Source organism: Propithecus coquereli, unplaced genomic scaffold (assembly GCF_000956105.1).
Source record: "Propithecus coquereli isolate 6110/MARCELLA unplaced genomic scaffold, Pcoq_1.0 Scaffold83, whole genome shotgun sequence".
Lineage (NCBI taxonomy): Eukaryota > Metazoa > Chordata > Mammalia > Primates > Indriidae > Propithecus > Propithecus coquereli.
The window spans coordinates 965115-984684 of NW_012154507.1; the positions used below are offsets into that span (position 1 = coordinate 965115).

General features: G+C 40.8%; 1 protein-coding gene across 4 annotated transcripts in view; it reads left to right on the plus strand.

The window, feature by feature from the left end:
* Positions 1–356: 356 nt before the first annotated feature.
* LOC105825870 (chromosome unknown open reading frame, human C14orf105) overlaps positions 357–19570 on the plus strand; it is a 36977-nt gene continuing 17763 nt past the window's right edge. The window contains exons 1-6 of one of the 4 annotated variants that reach the window (XM_012663771.1): positions 357–707; positions 3062–3144; positions 12659–12745; positions 14166–14264; positions 15053–15212; positions 17186–17427. In XM_012663771.1, coding sequence (XP_012519225.1) covers positions 599–707; positions 3062–3144; positions 12659–12745; positions 14166–14264; positions 15053–15212; positions 17186–17319 — 672 coding nt within the window. In that variant the 5' untranslated portion in view covers positions 357–598 and the 3' untranslated portion in view covers positions 17320–17427. Of the gene's footprint in view, positions 728–3061; positions 3192–12658; positions 12746–14165; positions 14265–15052; positions 15213–17185; positions 17428–19570 lie in introns of those variants that run through there. The other 3 variants (XM_012663772.1, XM_012663774.1, XM_012663770.1) reach the window with 3 other exon arrangements.

Sequence of the window (19570 nt, forward strand, 5' to 3'; positions counted from 1 at the left end):
AAAATTAAAGATTAAGAAAACCTTCAGTGATTAGCATGCAGCCCCTTATTTCCAAAGATGCCTTAGCTGTGCTCAGGTGTTAGTTCTTAGTACAAAGTTATTTGTAATGAAAGGGTCAAGCTTAAGACTTCTCTGAACCTATGCTCTACATCTCTGTTAATGGCCTTCCTGGTGTTAGATATTTGTTTAATGATCAAGAGTGGTTTCCAGTCCTACCGCTGAGTTTTTCATAAAGTAGCATAACCAAGTCAATGTTTAACTGGATTCTTTGGGTCTGAAATGACAAAGTAGGAGTTGAAGGGACGTCTCCATAGAAACCAGCCTCCCAGGAAGTGGCCAGAGAGGTTAGTGTGTAATGAAACAGAACTAGAAAGATGTCATGAAGGAAATGACTGCTTTATAAAGCTGGGGTAAATTTCTGAAATACCTTGATTAAAACAAGCTACATGAAAGGCCCCCAAACCACTTCCCTCATGGTTTTCCTCTGAATGTCTTTCATGTGAAATGGGCCTGAGCCATTCTAAGGCTCACCCTAGGGTGACCAAAGTAGCACCTTTGAAAAACAAAGAGGAAGAAACTCCTTTGGCTGGCCCTGTGGATGTCACATTCAATCAGAATCTGCAAGAAAAGAGTTCATATTCGTTGGCAAGGCTGCAGGACCAGAATAAAGCCTTGGAAGGGCAGCTACCACCTCTACGAGAAACCCAGTATGGAAGATATTTTGCAGGTAAACATAAAACCCAGCATGAGATTTGTGTGTCTGGACCAAGGAGAGCCATTGATTTACCTGAATGTCTCCATAATGTCAGAAAGTTTCTAAATTACTGAAATGTAGAGGAGTATCTTTTGATGGGGATTGAATGTTTGTCAATTGAAAGTACTCTGGGTACATTAGAATGGGTATGGAAACTGTGTGTAAACGGGCTTTTCATCATTCCGTGTGAGAAGGAAAAATCATTTTGTTTCAGCTTGGTTTCTAGTGCCAATGTTTATTTTGCCAGACCATTAAAATTATACAGATACTGATGTGACAAATGATGACAATCGTATGTTTCAGCTAGATTCTAAATTTAAACCATTCTCTCTGGTACAGTTTAATGCACCAGACATTGTGGGTTTGAAAGCAGCACTTTAGGAGTGAACTCGTTCTAACATGAATTTTGAAACCACCCTACACAGAATTAATTTCTTGCAGTATAGACGATCGGATGAGTCACCCTTTCCCCAGCTCCACATTCTTCACGATCATCCGCAGAACTAAGAGGGTTCTTTCCCGTTATGATTGGAAGCTCTGAGCCTGAAGTGGCTATAAATTATCCTGGAATATTTTATAAGACATGTAAAATGTGTTATGACAACCACAATGATAATTAAGCAGACATTCTGTCTGTTAGAATGAGAAAGAGAAATATGTTCATAATATATATGTATATAAATGTCATTTTCTCTTTTCTTCACATTCTGAATCAATAGTTTCTCTTATTGGACCACTTGGTTGGAAAGCTTTCCATTCTCTAGCAAATCTTGCCCCAGAATGATTTTCATGGCTACTGTCTGTAGAATCGACAGCCTTTCATTATTTCTATATGGCCTGTTCTTATGTTCTTTATGTTCTCCAAGTTCTTAAGCACAGGAGTGGGAGAATTTTTCTCTTAGATTCATAGATGAATTCCTTTTTTATTCAAACTCCCCTATCCAGAGTTTTAAGATTTTGGTAACTAAATGAATTGTGAAAGTTGATTCTAGTGTTTTAGAGTCCCGACTGGAAAATGTGCTAATGTTTGAAATGGCAAAATCACATTAACAATAAATAACAAGGGGATGGTGATCATTCTGGTCACACTTTCAAAGGCCCAGCTCCACCAAATACCAAATCATATGACCTTGGGCAAGTTACTTCATACATTTTCTTCACCCATAATCAGGGGTAAAAATAAATGCCTAACACAGACTATACCATCTAATTAAATAAATGGGCAATATCATTCAAATCACATAAAAATAAGGAGTAGTCAGACTTCTGAAAAAAATTTGCAAAAAATATTTACATTTTAAAATCCAATGTTTGTTGTTGTTGTTGTTGTTTCTGTCCAGCTAAATATGCCAGCATCTTTAGAAAGAAAATAAGGACATAGTTTCCATCCCACTAAAAGTTAGAGGGAACAAAGTCCTTGAAGTGATCATTCAAAAGTCTTAAGGACATATAATTACCCAGGTATTTTTCCACTTAAAATGCAAAATGGGACTGTAGTATAGTCTAAGCAACAATCTAGATATCAGAATGCATCCAGATTAAGTGAGAAGGACAAGAACTTCATTCATGTTGATCATGGTAGCAATTCCAAGAGCCCAGGATAATTAAGTCAAAAAATAAAAACCATAATGAATCAGTAGAGCCTCTCCTTTTCCTAACAGAGGCTTAACTCTGTATCTCTGGCTTGTTTCATCAGGAAAGAATATTGATATGTTGTTATATTATAGTGGCAACTTGTAGAAATTTTTTCCCTAGTAGGGAGACTATTTAATTGTCATAATACAATGATAGACATACTCCTATTCCACACTCCCGTTCCATTTATCACATCTCTCTGTCTAATCACCTACCCATCTATCTATGATCTGTTTCATCTGAGATGATAATTTATTTTCATTTCTTAAAGTTATTTATTTTTCTGATTTCCTATATTTTGGGGGAGGAGATTTCATGGAATTAAAATAAATCAATAAGTTTCTATTTTCCAGGCCAAATTCTATTTGAATAACATTTGCTATTTGTCAATACAATGTTAATTTTGCAGATCTTCCTCTAAATATGAAGCTGGGGAAGAAATAAAAGCAGAAATTAAATCCTGGGCCTAGGCTAAAATATTAATAGTATCATTTGCATAAACATAGGGCCCCTGCTTTCTGTGTTTGACCTCCACATTCAACCCACAGGTTAGACATATATAACTGAAAAGGTACAAAATTGTGTTAACAAAGTCTAATAACTAATGAGTGACTAATATAATGGTAAATTGTATTTAATGATTTATTTCTATTTCTCCCCCAATCTTTAAAGCATCCAGGGCCATGTATTTTGACATCCCACTGGAACAGGGAGAAACAAGTATTATTAAAAGGCATCCACCCCAAAGACTTCAAGTAAGATGAATTTAAAAGGCTTCATAAGGAATTTCTTGGATATAATGGTAACATCCCTTTTTTATCTATAATCATAAAAGAGGGATATTGATAATGACCAAGCTGTTAACGAGAATGTTGTTAAAGAGAATGTTGTCAATTGCAAAGACTATATACTTTAGGATTTCCTTTAGTGATGATTTCACTTTTCAGACCCACAACCAAAAGAAGCAGGTATAGTAGCAAGGACATAGGCAAGTTGTGACTCAAGGGACAAGAATCTAGCACTGATTGGCTGGGTGACCATGGTAAAATCACTTGTAATAAACAATAACAACTACCACTACTACTATTTAATTACCACCTACTACAAGTCAGATGTTATACTAGGCAACTTGACCTATGTCATCCATTTAATCCTCTTATCCCCCTATGAGAAAGGAATGATTATCTCTATTTTATACATGTGGTTCAGAGAGTTAAGTAAATTGCCCAAAGATATGCAGGGCCCAGATATCAACCAGGTCTCCAAAGTCTGTGCTCTACTGTCAGCAGAAGTGAGCTCTCTAGTCCTTCTATTCTTAACCTTTTATCATTCTGGATGTTAACTGGTCGTTGCAGTTGGGACACTGGATTTCAAGTCAGCAAAGCAAAAGCCTTAAATGCATTCACCTTAATAAATATTTAATGAATTCCCTCTGGAGAGCTATAAATTCTAGGAACTCTCCCCCTAGAAATGAAAAGAGATGAGAGTGGGTCCTTGAAAACGAGCATCAGTTAAAGGAGAGTTTTAGGCCCGCCTGCGAGCAGGATCTATCGCTGACATTTGAAAAAGGGAATTGAAGCCAAATCCCACCTGCTACACAATTCACCCAGATGCCTGGACCAGTCCCAGGGATATTGAAGCTCATTTGTTAGGGATTATTTCTGTTTCAGTTGGTTTTTATTTACCTGTCTTCTGCAGAAGCTCACAATCAGTATTTGAAGTGATTATATCCTTTGGTCCCTAAAGAGCATATTTTCCCAAAATATTAGAAACTTCAAAAATATTATTTCAAGAAAAATAAAGTATAAATATAAGAAATATCCAATTTTAAAATTTATTGAGTATATCTCTAGCTAAATGGACAATTTTAAAACTTGTTATTCCTAAATCGAATGCTTCCTTTCCAAGGAGTGTTTAATATTTGTTCTTTTGAAAACTCTAAGCTTATTAACTCAAATATAAGATATTACTATAACCAGTGAAAAATATTTGCATAGTACTCTATAGTTCACAAAGTACTTTTTATATCTATTGGTACTAGATAAATAAGATTAAGCTTATTCTCTCAGTCAATCAAGCTCAAAAAGAGAACTTTCATATTTCAGAGTCAAACACTGCACCCTCCTACCCTAACCAACCACCTTAAAAATGAAGAATCAAGACAAGTGAATTATTATTTGAGTGCAAAGACTATGTCTTAATCAGTCTTATATCTTCAGCCACTAACACTTAATGTGCATCCCAAAAAGTTGTGAATGAGTGAACAGGTGAATGAATGCCAATGAGATCCATCCTCCTGCAGAAGGAAAAAAACACTCAAAGGTCGTCCATCCTATGGCGGACCTGTAACATCACTGTATTAGAAGTCCAATTGACTAGCCAAAATAACCAATGTGATTAATTGTATGGATATAGGAATGCTTTATTGAACCCAGGAGCTGGGAGACACTTGGACTTCAGGTAAGAATTGTGCCTTGGAACCTGAAGGGCAGAAGAACTCACTAGGTGTCTGCCCTAACCTCTCCTCCATGCATTGCTTTACTCTCTCTCCCTGGAGATCAGCTTTCTCTGCTCCTCAGGTGCACTTGATGAAATTTGGCCTTGCATCTTATAGTTCCAGTCAATTGGGTAGATTGGCCTAACCCTCTTGGCCTCAGTCCCAAATTCCTGGGAGTAAAGATCTTATTGGCTCAGCTTTGCTCATGATCCCAGCTCTGGTCCAATGAGCTATGACCACAGGATATGCTCATGCAGTAAATATGTAGGCAGAGGAGTCACCCCTGTAGATTCTGCATTTGTGTCCCAGGGAAGAGGGAAATCACTAGGAACTTGGCAGAAACTCCCAAAGATATCAACTATAATTATCTTCACAAATGAGGCTCAGCACATTTTCCACCACAAATGGGTTTTTGAAAGAATAATGCATGCTGGGTCCTTATGACATGTTAATTAATAGCCTAATCTCTGCCAAAGAAAATTCTAAAAGTATTTTTAATTATTAAACCAAATCTAATTGCATCCTCGATAATTTGAGTTGCATATTTGGCACTCTCCACTTCCTGAAACTCTACTCCTCAAGTAAAGAGCAAGTCGTGAACTAATGTTCACCAGCCTGGAGCTGAGAGGATCTGGGAGTCTGTGCCAAGGAACTCTGAATCCAGCGTGCCTAAGGCCTTATCGAAGGGTTGATCAGCAGTGTCCCCTCTGGCCTGGTCACTTCTCATCCATCCATCTCAGGTCTAGCCCCTATATAGTCTGTCCTCAGATGATCTCCTTGGATGACTCCCTGATCTCCAAAGATTTGTTCAAATCTTACTGTCCCTGTAAGGCCAACACTGACCAACCTATTGACGATCACAACCCTCATGGCAGCACTCTTGATTCCCCTGGCCTTTCACTGCCTTTTCTTTTCCCCAGAATGCTAACTTCCATCTAACATACCAAACACTTTACTTATCTATTATGTTTATTGTGTGCTTTCTTCGCCACCCCCATACCTCCAATGCCAGGATGTAATCTTCACAGAGGCACTGATTTTATTTTTTTTTTTTGTCTTCACTAATGTATCTGAGTGTCTAGAACAGTGTCTGGCACATAATAGGTGATCAATAGGTATGTGTTGAATATTGAATGAATGAACGAATTGGAGAAGAGAGAAATACGAGTATGAATCTGCTGACGAGAGATGAGGCGGGTGGTTCTGACTTGAACGGTTTCATTATGTTGTTTTTGAGTCTACAAAACCATGCACATGGCATAGATTTTCATTTGCTCAGATCCTTTCTTAGATCTTTCAGTGTTTCGTAATTTCTCCATAGGAGTCTTGTGCAATATTTTTAGGTTTGTTTCTAGGCGCCTGTATCAGGTAGGGTTCAACCAGAGAAACAGAACCAGTAAAAAAGATATATATTAAAAGACACTGCAGGGAACTGGCTTACAGGATTGTGGAGGCTGGCAAGGCAAGTCCAAAATCCACAGGGCAGGCATTTGAAAAGGGCAGGCTGGAACTCTAAGGCTTGAGCTGAAGCTGCTGTCCACGGGCAGAATTTCTTCTTTAAGGTAGCTTCGGCTTTGCTCTTAAGACATTTCAATGATTGAATCAGGCCCACCTAGATTATCTAAAATAATATTCCTTACTTAAATTCAACTGGTTATGGGCTTTAATGCCATCTACAAAATCATCTCACAACAACACCTAGATTAGTGTTTGGGTAATTCAAGATTTTGTGGGGGGGGGGCAAGGGCGACATACGTAACCTAAACATCTGTACCCTCATAATATGCTGAAATAAAAAAAAAAAAAAAAAAAAAAAAGATTTTAGCCTAACCAAGTTGACACATAAAACTGACCACCAAAATACCTTACAGGGTTTTTTCCTCCCTATTGTGAATGAAGTCTTTTCTCCCATTTAATTTTCCAAATGATTATTACTGGTGAATAAGAAATCTATTGATTTTTGTGTTCTACAATTTTATTGAAATACTCTGGTAATTCTAATTTTCTATAGGCTCTTTTAGATGTTCTATGCAGACAATATCTTCCATAAGTGAGAATAATTTTTTTTCTTTTTCTTCCCCATTCTTGTCCCTTGTACTTGTTTTCTTGACTTTTGCATTAGCTAGAACTTCCCTCGCAATGTTGAATACAAGCAATAGTAATGGGCATCCTTGTCTTATCTATAACATTAGTGGGACTGGTTCTCAAACTAAGTACAATGTTTGCAATAGGATTTTCGTAAATATTGGTACCAGTCAGAGTCCCAAAAGGAAACAGATGGCACACTCAAATGACGATAACTTAAAGTTTTCTTTATGAGTAACTATGTACAGAGGTTTGGATTAGGGAAACCGCAAAAGATATTGCAATAACAGCTAGTAGCAGCTAAGCAGTAACCACCTCTAGGCCGAGGGACTAGGAAGGGGAGAAATTACTGGAACTCAGAAGGAGAGAGTTTGGTGGAGGAAGCTGCTTTGAGAGAGGCAGTGACCTTCAAATGATGGACACAGCTATCCAGATATGACCTTGCAGTCATGTAGGCAGAGGAACGGATACCCTGACCTCATTATCTTTCCTCCTGTCAGCGATCCTCAGTGGCTAAACCCAATGGGAAGCTAAAAGGCAAGAGAAACTGCTTAGTCTTCACAGGCAGTGAACAGGGTAGAAAAATGTGGCGAGTAGATCTGGAGAAACAAATGGAAGATACCTGGCACAAGGCCCTTTATTTAAATTATAGATATTCCTTTTATTCCTCAAGTGCTAAGAGTTTTTCTCAGGGCTGAGTGTCACATTTTATTGCTTTTTTCCTACACCCATTAAAATAATCATATGGATTTTCTTTTTAACCAGTTGAGACAATGTATTACACTAATAGATTTTATGATGTTGAACCATACCTGCATTCCTGACATAAACCCTACTTGGTCATGAGATACATATATAAATACATTGCTGAATTTTCTTTGCTAAGGCTTTATGTGTCTATTTTAATAAGTGAAGTAGATCTGTAAGTTTCTATACTGTTTTTTCCAGCTTTGCCACCAAGGCTGTGTGAGTCTTAATTACCATTCCCTCTTTCCTATTCTCTAAAACATTTCATATAACTCAGGTGTTATCTGTTCCTCAGCAGTTTGGTAAAAACAGGTCTTTGAAACTGTTTTTGGACGTCTGGACTTTTGAGGGGAGAAATTTTCCTGCTAACTAAAATTCTTTTATGGTTATTAGTTGATTTAGGTATCTTATTTCTTCTTGCTAATCTGTATTTTCCTAGGAAATTATCCATTTATCTAAGTTTTTCAATTCTTTGTCATAAAGTCTTCTTTATATTCAGCTTTCTGATAATGCTTATAATAACACATCTTCCAGCTCACATTTTAGTGCAGGTCTTTTCTGCTGGGTAGAGGGGTGGAAAACACCTCAGCCCCTGACTTCAAACTAGTCCTTGCCTTTATGACTTCTCACTTCAAGACTGTCCGGATACCTTTCCCTGCTTCTCAGAACCTTAAAAGACACAATCTTAAATCATGGTGCCAGACAAATTTTACTTTTTTCTTGAGTTGCTCTGGCCCATCTTTTTCTTCTTGTTAGTAAACAGGAAAACCATCTCAGATTAGTGTTTATCACCAAGTTCCGTGAATATGGTCTATGGTTGATTTAGTCTCGATTCCTAAATCTCCCAAAAGACACGTCAACTGACTATGCTGACCATTTGTTTTCTTTGAGAAGCCAAATAATCAAGAAGTCTTTAGACAAATAATACATTTTTTAATATTATGAAATGAAAAGGTAGGTTCATGCTACCAGTTCTCCAGTAATTCCTTCCATTGTGTTCTCTCTGAAAATGAAGTGAGGCATCTTGCTTCCCAAGCATTCTGAGGCAACTTCGTTTGATTGGTTTATTTAGCTGAAGCCAATTTTCTCAACATTTTTTCCTGCGGTGCTTCTCAGGTCAAGTGCAAATGCTTTAACAGAGAGATCCTATTTGCAATGTTAGTTGCTGCCATCTAGTGGCTTTTGTGAAGGAATCGTGTGATTCTTTAGGTGCTTTTCAAAGGACAGGAAGCCAGCAAACATATAAAAAAATGCTCAACATCTCTAATCATTAGAGAAATGCAAATCAAAACCACAATGAGGTATCACCTAACCCCGGTGAGACTGGCCTCTATCAAAAAAACACAAAACAACAAATGTTGGCGAGGATGTGGAGAGACAGGAACACTTTTACACTGCTGGTGGGACTGCAAATTAGTGCAACTTCTGTGGAAAAGAATTTGGAGATACCTCAGAGAGCTAAAAATAGAAATACCATTCGATCCAGCAATAGCACTATTAGGCATCTACCCAAAAGAGCACAAAACATTCTACAGTAAGGACATCTGCACCCGAATGTTTATGGCAGCACAATTCACTATTGCAAGAATGTGGAAACAACCCAAGTGCCCGTCAATCCATGAGTGGATTATCAAAATTTGGTATATGTTTACAAAGGAATATTAATCATAAGAAATGACAGTGATCTGGCACCTCTTATACTTTCCTGGATTAAACTTAAGCCCATTATCCAAAGTGGGGCACCACAAGAGCAGAAGAACGGGATCCATTTGTACTCACCATCAAATTGGTATTCACATAAATGCACATATAAGAATAACATCTATTGGATGTTGGGCAGGGTGGAGGGGGCGGGGGGAGAAGGGAGGAAGGAGGAGGGGACGGGTATTTGTATACACAAGGAGTGCAATGCGCACCACCTGAAAGATGGACATATTTGAAACTCAGACTTGGGCGGGGGACAAAGGGCAACATACGTAACCAAAACATCTGTACCCCCCTAATATGCTGAAATAAAAGGAAAAAAAAAAAAAAAAGAAAGCAATTGCCTGGAGAGAGTTCTTGAAAACAGCTACCACTTAACCCTTATCGGAACTATGTATTTAAGTAGAAAGCCTGAGACTAGAAGAAAGGGGTCTGTGGTTAATTATATATTCATACTATCAAAACAAAAACCTAGCCTAAGAAATTATGGCTAGATGATTTTAAATAACTAAAAAAATCTTGGCTTCATCAGGCTTGTTTCTTCAATAATGCTCCACAAATAAATCCTTCGGTCTGTTTCGATGGTCTGTTTTGATGTCGTTCCTTTATTCACTTGAGACACTATGGAAGTCAATGGACTCCAACCTAGAAAGAAATCCTCAGAATCTCTGGGAGAGTTTTAAAAAACATATATCCCCAGGACATACCCCAGACCTGTTGAATCTCAATCTCCAGTGAATGACCCAAGGATTTCTTCTTCTTTTTTTTTTTAATTCCGGGAAATTCTGATGATAAAACATTGTGGGAAACAAATAGTAGAGAAAAGAGGATGGGATTTGGAACTGGACAGACCTGAGCTTGAATCCTAGAGATGACACTAGCTGTGCAACTTTGGACAAAGTGCTAGCCTCTCTGAAATAGGGAATCATCATGATTATCCACAGGGCTCACATGGGAATTGAACAAGATGACATATTTAAAACTCTGGGCATGATACGTAGCAATGGCTGCAAAGTTGTAAAAGCAAAGTCAGAACCAAATCCTGAACATTCTCCTAATCCAGAGGATAAACAAACACTTCCTTGATCTCCCCACCTCCAGAAATCCCCTTTAGTCATGGCAGACTCTTCCTCCCATAGGTGCCTGGAGGGTCCCCTCTCCCTTGGCCTCCCTTCCCTTCCTCTCCTCCCTTTTTCCCTCCAGTGTGCTGACTTGATCAGCTGCTGCCTCCTGTGCCAGCAGGTCCCATTTGCTTTGCATCTTCATATACTATAGAGTTGAGAGCCAGGGTAACAAACATACTTCTCTTACCAGTATTAATCTTGTCATTATATCTTTGCTAAGTTATGTTAAAAGACCCACTTCCTCATCTGAGGTGAGATGGGACAGAGAACCACTTCCTACTGGAAATGCAAATTACCAGGCACGTGTCTAACATAAAGATGAGTTCTTTCCCCTTGATGTCTCTTCCCTGTCTCCGTATCCTTTGCCCTCCTCTTCTTCTTTGGGCTGCTCCACCAGAAAGGGCTGCTGGCTGCTCTTCCCAGAACAGGTGAGGGCCAGGCCCAGGGACCAGGAAATGGACCTACAGGGAAGTAGCCGTGGGAGGCCAGAGGTGCTCCCCATTACAAGTGCTGGATACTCTGTACATATTTTCTGTGGTCCTGCTCTCTCTTTTTATCCCGGTCACCTTGAAAGCCAAGCTGGCTTCCAAGTCCACTCCTTGATAATGCAATAAATCACACCAAAATGAAAAAGAGTGTTTAAATAAATTAGCACTTGCGTTCAGCATTGGACTAAGGTGAGAGTGGTGCTCTCACTGTTGGCCACAGCATGGCGTTCTCCTGCTTTTCCTCCTACTTCTCCAGCCATCACTTCCCAGTCTCCTTGGCCAGCGCATCCCGAGCTGCCAGCCTCTCGATGCTGGAGCTCCTCGAGTCAGCAGTCCTTGGCTCTGCTCTTGTCACTCATGACCTTGGCTTCACTCATACTCTACCCAGGGATGATTCCCAAAAATCTCTGGCACAGACCTCTACTCTGAGCCCCATGCCTAATTATCTACTCAACATCTACACTGGCATGTCCTGAAGGTGTCAAAAATTCAACCTGCTCCAAACCACATTTGTATCTTTTTTCTACATGCCACCCAAACCACATCTTCCCCTAGGATTCCCCATCTCAGGGAATGATAACACCTTGGATGGGGATATCCTCTGGTTATTTGGAGACTCCACTCCCCTCCACCAACTATATGAATCTTATTTGGTTAGGCTTAGATATTTGTAGAGCTCATCAATTTCCCTCCCTCAACACCAGTCCATTATTGTTGTCCTCCTAACTGATCTCCTCAGATCCATAATTGCTCCTCTCTAATTAAGTTTCCACACTGCAACCACAGTGATTAAAGCAAGTGTATTCATGTTACTCCTTTGCTTAACACATGTCAATGGCTTCCCATTGCCTTGAGAGACCAATACCTTTAGAATGGCCCATCGGGCCCTACATGACCTGACTCCTGCCTAACCTCCCCAGTCTCATTCTGGGACACTCTTTCCCTCACTATGAACTGAAGCCATCCAACTTCTTTCAGTTCCTTCAACAGATCACGCAAGAAGGGCTGGAGGCAGACCTATTGACATGAATCGCTGGCCTGTCTCAGTGAGCCCTTGGAACTCCAGCATGATCTCCCCCATAAAGCCAAGCCCCTGCTAGGAAAAGACATCACTAAGATTTGTTAGCACATTGTACTTTCATTTTAAATGTGTCTCATAATCACTGTTGACTAACACTGAGGAGACTGAGAAAGCTTCTTTGGAGATGACAAAACCAGGACACTTCCCTAAGGACTGGAATAGTTCAGCTGAGTGGTGAAAAGATGAATAAAATAAAATAACTTCCTGGTGCCTCTTTTATCGCTAATATCCTAAGACACTTGTTGTTTGATAACTTTGGATGTGCTGCTGCCTTAATGCAGACAGTAAAGGATTCTTAGTCTTTTAACTCTCTGACCAATATTTGGATCAATAATTCACTGCCAATGGTGCAACAGAACGATAAAGAACCCAGGTACATTGAAAAGCTGTTTGTACCGATACAACTGTAAAACTGTTAGAATTACCTTCCCTGCATGCTCCCAGCAATAAGTGCTGCTTTTCCAAAGTTTACTGTCTGGTTTATTGTGTTTTACCATCTCATGGCATGAAGAATGCTGACTGCTCTAAATGTTGCACTTCTAGAAGCTCGAACCCATTGACTTGCCACAAGTAATTACTTCTGAAAGGCTTCTGAGCCAGCGAGGAGCTGGGACAATGCACAAAGCAAAGGTAGGCTGCGCAGTGACCGGAGGGGTGGTTAACTGGGGGCAGGCCGCAAGGGATCGGGGTGAGCTGGCCTTTTCATGTAGTCCCTGCACAGAAAAGTTCAAGGACAAATCAAACTGTTAAGTGATTCAGAGTCATAGCGTTTTAAAGCTATCCCTTCTCTCCTGGGCCTGCCTCCAGTGGGCAATTGCTCTTCCTTCTCGGATGCGCTCTGGGCCCTTTTCTGTTTCATGATGAAAATAGGGCAATGCAGATGAGAGAGAAGAATTTTACTTGGAAATTGATCATTCTAGACATTTTCAAGTCTGTGAAAAATCCAGCATGACTCTTCCCTTTCTTTCCTCCCCTCAGTTTAAACTTTCTCTTCATTCTTAATTTGCAGGAGAAATTTTATTTATTATACAAATTGTTCCTGACTTATTTGCCACAACCTCACCAAAAAGTAATCATAGCAAAGGTCTTCTGTAGATCTTCTCCCTGCTGTGCACTTGTAACTCTCTACTGGGTAGGACTCCCCTCTCGCTGAAATGAAAGCTGTGAGGTGGGAGCGGATTTTCAACACTTTCCACTCCTAAATTCATTCTGGAGCCAGCTAAGGGCTTCTGTGCGGCTGGCTGACTTGGTAAAGGATGTCCAGGCATTGTCAGATTCTAAATGCCACATTCCTGGTGCTGACAGCACCTGCGGAGATGCCCCCCTCCCTGAGGTTCACATCGGCTGACAGTCACTGCCCACTGGGCAACACAAAAGGTATCACTGAACACATCCCTTCCCTTTCCTGGCTACATAAAATGACAAATGAAGGTATGTTCACCTCTGGTTGCCCTCAATAACTGTCTGCACTGTCCCCCTGGAGCTTGTGACAGACCGGGGTGGGGGTCGGGGGTAGCTACCAGAGTCACAAATAATCAACTTCAAATTCTCCCTAAACTGCAACGTTCTCCAAGGCTTACATTGGCATAGAGAAAACACACTCCGTAGAAGTAGGTTCCATTTAACAATTCCGTGGCTTTCTTCTTATTTCATAGCCAGCCAATCAGGCAAAGGAGGCAGAGAGAAATAGGAAGGTTTCATCAAACCAGAACACATTCCCGGGGAGAGAGTAATAAGCCTCTGCTGACAGGGGAAGTGGTATCTAGTCAAAAATGAGATGTAGAAAGAGATTTCCATTTGAGGTTTGCAAAACTCTACAGGAAACTTAAAAGCTACATCATTTACACAGCAAAGGGCCACTTCATTCACTGATAACACAACGGACTTGTCAGGGACACACAACAGTCTATCTTTGCCATCACAAGAGATCTCTATGGATTATGATTGATTGATGAAGATCTCACTTTGTGCCAAAAAACGATGTAAGGTTGTGGATTGCAGTTAGTAACGAATAACCCCATACTAACGGTTGTGTCATCTTTCATATCAGGAACCGGAAAAGAAAATGCAAACGCCAATGTATACTTCTGGGAAAAGGCAATATCTGCATAAGATGCAAATGCTGGAAATGAACCGTAAAAGACAAGAGGTAAACATGAGAAGAGAGAAGAGTGTCACATCTACCAAATCTACACCACATAACCACTGCCCTGGCACATGAATATAGTCAAACATACATATCCAGTCTCTGCTTAGCATTTTAAATTTAGTCACTGGCACTGAAGGTTCAGCAGTTAAAGCTGGGGAGAATCAGGAAGATCCCTTCTGTAACAGCCTTGTTGAGCCTTTTCTCTGTTTTCAGTCCTCCCAAGGATGTGTGTCTCAAATCTCCCTTTTTAAAAGTGGGTTGCTCCTATGACATTCTGGACATAGGGAAATGGGGTTAGATCATTTTTACGGGTTTAGTAAAAGGGAGGAGGGTGGATTGGTCTTTATTCTGATACCTAGGCCTCTCTCCGTAACTCACATCTCAGAATTACCTTATAAGAAAGACCTCTTGTAAAAAAACCCTTTACCAATAATGTCCTACAACTCTCATATTCCAGATTCCTCCCTCTAGGAGATGAGCCTGCAGATACTGCCCTCTGCAATTCCGAACATATCAGCTAGCCTACAGAAAAACATTTTTATAAGGGTCCTCATCTTAATTGAGCCATACCTTTTCGAGACTGTGGGTGCACTCACCTTTCTTCTAACAAGCCAGGGAATAAAGAAGTTTCCATACCTTCTAATGGGAAAAAGAAAACCATGTTCTGGTTCGGGGACTGCAGACATCTACAGATAAGCCCATGACTTGCAAAGTGGCTGATCTGCTGATCTATTCTGGTAAATGTAACTTGGGAAGAACATTAATCATTTATAGCTGATTATTTTCAGGCCCAAATGGAGTTGAAGAAAAGTCTTCACAGGGAAGCAAGAATTAATAAGCCAAACCCGAGGGACCATAAAGCCAAGAAAATCCTTCAAAGTATCCCAAGGAGTAACGACCATGACCTTCTAACCACGTTGCCTGATGAAACCTTGAATGGAAGTCCAGGTGAGTCACGTAAATTTTTAGTAAAATATTTCAAGTGTTTTTTTTTTTTTAGGATTTTTTTTTATTTCAGCATATTATGGGGGTACAGATGTTTACGTTACGTTGCTCCCCCCTCCCCCCCTAAGTCCGAGTTTCAAATATGTCCATCCTTCGGGTGGTGCACATTGCACTCTTTGTGTATGCAAATACCCATCCCCTCCTTCCTCCTCCCCCTCCCCCCTCCCCCCTGCCCAACATCCAATAGATGTTATTCTTATATGTGCACTTATGCGTTGATCAGTTAATACCAATTTGATGGTGAGTACATGTGGTGCTTGTCTTTCCATTCTTGGGATACCTCACTTAGTAGAATGCGTTCCAGCTCTATCCAGGAGTATAACAAGAGGTGCTATATCACCATTGTTTCTTAAAGCTGAATAGTATTCCATGGTGTACATATACCACATTTTATTAATCCACTCATGTATTGATGGACACTTGGGTTGTTTCCACATCTTTGCAATTGTGAATTGTGCTGCTATAAACATTCGGGTGCAGGTGTCTTTCTTATACAGTACCATTTGCTCTTTTCGAGTTTTTTTTTTTTTTTTAATTTTATCAAACTCCCAGGGTGGGTGGGGATGTGTTGAGAAGACAGCAAACAGCCTTGAATTCCTGCTGAGATTTTATTTCCCAGAATATAGTCAGCAAGTTGTCATGTAATTTTGGATGGCTGGGAGGAAAAGACATAAGTTTGGTAATAAAATGTCTCTTTCTTTTTATGGGTTTAATACTCTTTGCATGCATTATTGCAATCCTTGCCCCATAACTAGAAGGAGAAAAGGCAAAATAGCCCCATCTTGTGTTTAGAGAGAATGAAGCACACAGAGATATGTTAAATTGCCTGCGGTCACAGGTCAAATTTGCATCAGCCAGGATGGTACCTTATGCAGACACTCCTCTCCCCTGCTGCACCCTTTCCCCAGCAGGTCAACACTCTCTGGCACATTTAGAAGGTCTAAAATGAATCCAACATCATTGTCTATCCAAGCTTGCCCCTGCTGCTGCATCTACCATCTCAGTGCGTCATGTCACTCAGGCCAGAGACCTGGGGCCTTTTCAGCCCTTCTTCTGTCTCTTCCTATAGCTAGTGAGTCACCAAGTTCTGTTGACATCACCTGGCACTGAAACCTGCCCTCTCTTCCATTCCCAATAGTATTGCCTTAGGTCCAGCCCTCGTCCCATGACACCAGGGCTCCAGCTGTAGCCTCCTGACCGGGCTCCTCCCCTTAGGTCTGACTCTGTCCAGCAGCCCTCCACTTGGGTGGTTCTCAGTGTGGTCCCCAGACCACTAGCATCAGCATTACCCGGGAACTTGTTAGGGCCCCAGCCAGAGTGACTGAATCAGAAACTCTAGGGGTTAGGCCCAGCAATCTGGGTTTAACCACCGCTCCAGGTGATTCTGATACCCCTAAAGTTTAAGAAACGCTTAACCTTCAGTGTTTCTTAACTCTAACTACTTGGTAATCAAAGTATTACCCACAGACCAGCAGCATCGGCATCACCTGGGAACTTATTAGAAGTACAGAATCTGAGGTCCCACCCCAGACCTACTGAATCAGGACCTGCATTTTATCAAGATCCCCAGGCAATTCTCATGTACACTGAAGTTCTAGAAGCACTGCACTAATATCACAGTAATCTTATAAAATGCAAATCTGACCATTGTCAATCTCCTGCCTAAAAAAAATCCTCTGTGGTCTCTGAAGACAAAGTCTAAACTCCTTAATATGGGACTCTGAAACTTTCAGGATCCAGCTGCTGCCTACCCTCCTAGCTTCATCTTCCTGCTCCAGCCTCCACACTCCAGCTGGGCCAAATTGCTCTGCCCTCTCAGGTTGCGCTGTGCTTTCCAACGATGTCTACAACCTCTACGCCATGGTGCCCCACCAATTAGAGCTCCATTAAATTTTCCCTGTCTGTATCCCCCCCAGGGCAAACCCACAGTTGCCAATGTACAGTACTGTTCACACACAGAGATCGCAGCGCTGTGAGCCAAATCCCCACGTCAGCAGGGCTGACCACTAAGAGAGCTGCAGAAAAGCTGGCCGGTCTCTGGAGGTCTTGAACGTCTAAGATGCGAAATCGCATGCTGAAAGAGACACTGTCCCCACTCAGAGGAACAAGATGCTTAATCAATGAGTTAATTAAATAAGAAAGGCTGAATAATTGAAAATCTACTTGGGGCATCTATTTAACCTATACTCCCAAGACTCAGAATGAAATATGCTTTGTAGTCACATAAACAACTTCCACAATTTAAAAAATGCCTTTAAAATATATAGGCGAAACAACCAAGAAAAGAGCCCCAGCTAAAGTTAGACACTTGGTGTCATTTCTTGAGAGCAGGCCAAGAAAAACCATTGGCGAAGGCTTTGAAAGACACCCCAGACCTGGAGGGGACCAGGAGAGACTGGCACATGGAGAAGGGGGTTTTCCTCTGCTCTCTCGATGCTTTTTAAAGCTGCTTCATTTTGTTCAAGCTGAGGTTTGTTCAGTACTTACTATAAGCCAGGTCTTATGGTCCGCCCTTAGCATGCATCATCTCATTTAACCCTCACACAACCTATTTAATAGAAGGTAGGAGTGACTATTTGTCCAGTGTGATAGAGCCAGGATTCAAAGCCAGGTCTTTTTGACCTGCCCTCTCGCATGACCTCATCAGGACGCCAAGGACTCGGAGCTTGGTAAAAGACAGCCTTGGGAAGGTCTGAAACTCCTCAACCTTATCTTCCAGGAGCAGATTGCACTCTGTGACTTCTGAAAAGGAAGTGAGAGCAGCTGGTGGACATCAGCATTCATGTTCTCCTGGAAGTGACAGGGGTGGGGAGAGGGAGATCAGAAGGAATAACTCAGGCAGAAGCCAGTTCTAGTGCCAGTCTGGGAGGCGTGGCGGCATCAGTGGTGCTCAGCCCAGGTCACCCTCAGAACAACCTGGGGAGCTTTTCAAAAACATCCAGTCCAGGCTCCCAACTTCATCCTACTGAATCAGAATCTCTCTAGGTTGGGGGTGAAAGAATTTTACTTTTTAAAAGTTCCCCAAGTGATTTTGAAGATTAGCCAAACTCTGATGAACTAGCTAACCCTTAAGAGCTCTTTCAACACTTCAATTTTATGAAAACCTTTTTGTTTGTAATGACTCTGTGTGTGTGTGTGTATAAATACACATGACAAAATGAGCCCATAAAATGTAGATTTTGCTAGCGTGAGATAGAGAGAAAATTCTAATTCTTTCCATTATAATGAAATCACAATTAATTAGAATCTCATGGAATGAGACGTCTGCATCAACTCATTTGCCTATTGCTGAAGTTGTTGGAAGTAAGGCAAGTGAAAGTTATTTGATGGTGGAGAGATCACAGTGCCTGCAGAGTTTACCGTTCCGTTCTGTGCTGTCATTCTCATTGTACAGCCCTGTACATGTGAAAGTGTAAGATATTGGGACAATAATGGACACAGCTAGTATTTATACAGTAGCTCTAAGCATTTTAAATGCATTATTTCATCACCGTATCAACTTTCTGAGGCGAGGGTTATCACCACCTCTCTTTTACAGATGAGGAGACTAGATCCAGAAAGGCCAAGGCACACACACAAGGTCACAGCCAGCCAGGGAGAGGTGAAACTGATCAGTGCTGCGCATGCGGGGTGCCAGACTCCGCAGGCAGCAGACTTCACCCCTGCCACTTGGCATATGTTCTAGCAGTGATTCCTTTTTACTTATTCCCAGAGAGCATCTTTGATTTCTTTCCCTGCCTTCTAGAAGTAGTTTGCTTTGCTTTCTCCTAAAAGTGGAGTGTAGCCAAGATCATATACTCACATGAGCATTCTGCTCGTCAGAGTCTGGTACTTAAGGTTTCTCTGCACCGTCTCTGGTTACTTAATGATCTATTCACCCATTCCTGTTCCCCTTTTGAAAGGTAGGGTGAGAGTTTTAGCTCTCCTGTGAGATAAAAGTCAGTCTTTGTTTTCTGCTGCCTCTTCAAAATGAAATCACTCACACCTTAAAAGATATTTTACATACATTTATATAATAAATGACACATATGATCATATAATGAATATAACTATATATAACATACACAAAATGAAGATCACTCTTTTTGGTGTACAATCCTATGGGTTTTAATGTGTTTATGTGGCTCCTGTCCTTTCCAGACGCCATGACATGAATGTATTGAGTAGAAAGAGCATTGGAATCAAAGTCCTTCCCTGAGTCCCAACAGCGCATTTACTAAATGTGAACTCCTTGACAGCAGAGACCTTTTCTTTTTCCTAGAATAGTGCCTGCCGGTACATAGTAGCCTCTCAACAAATAT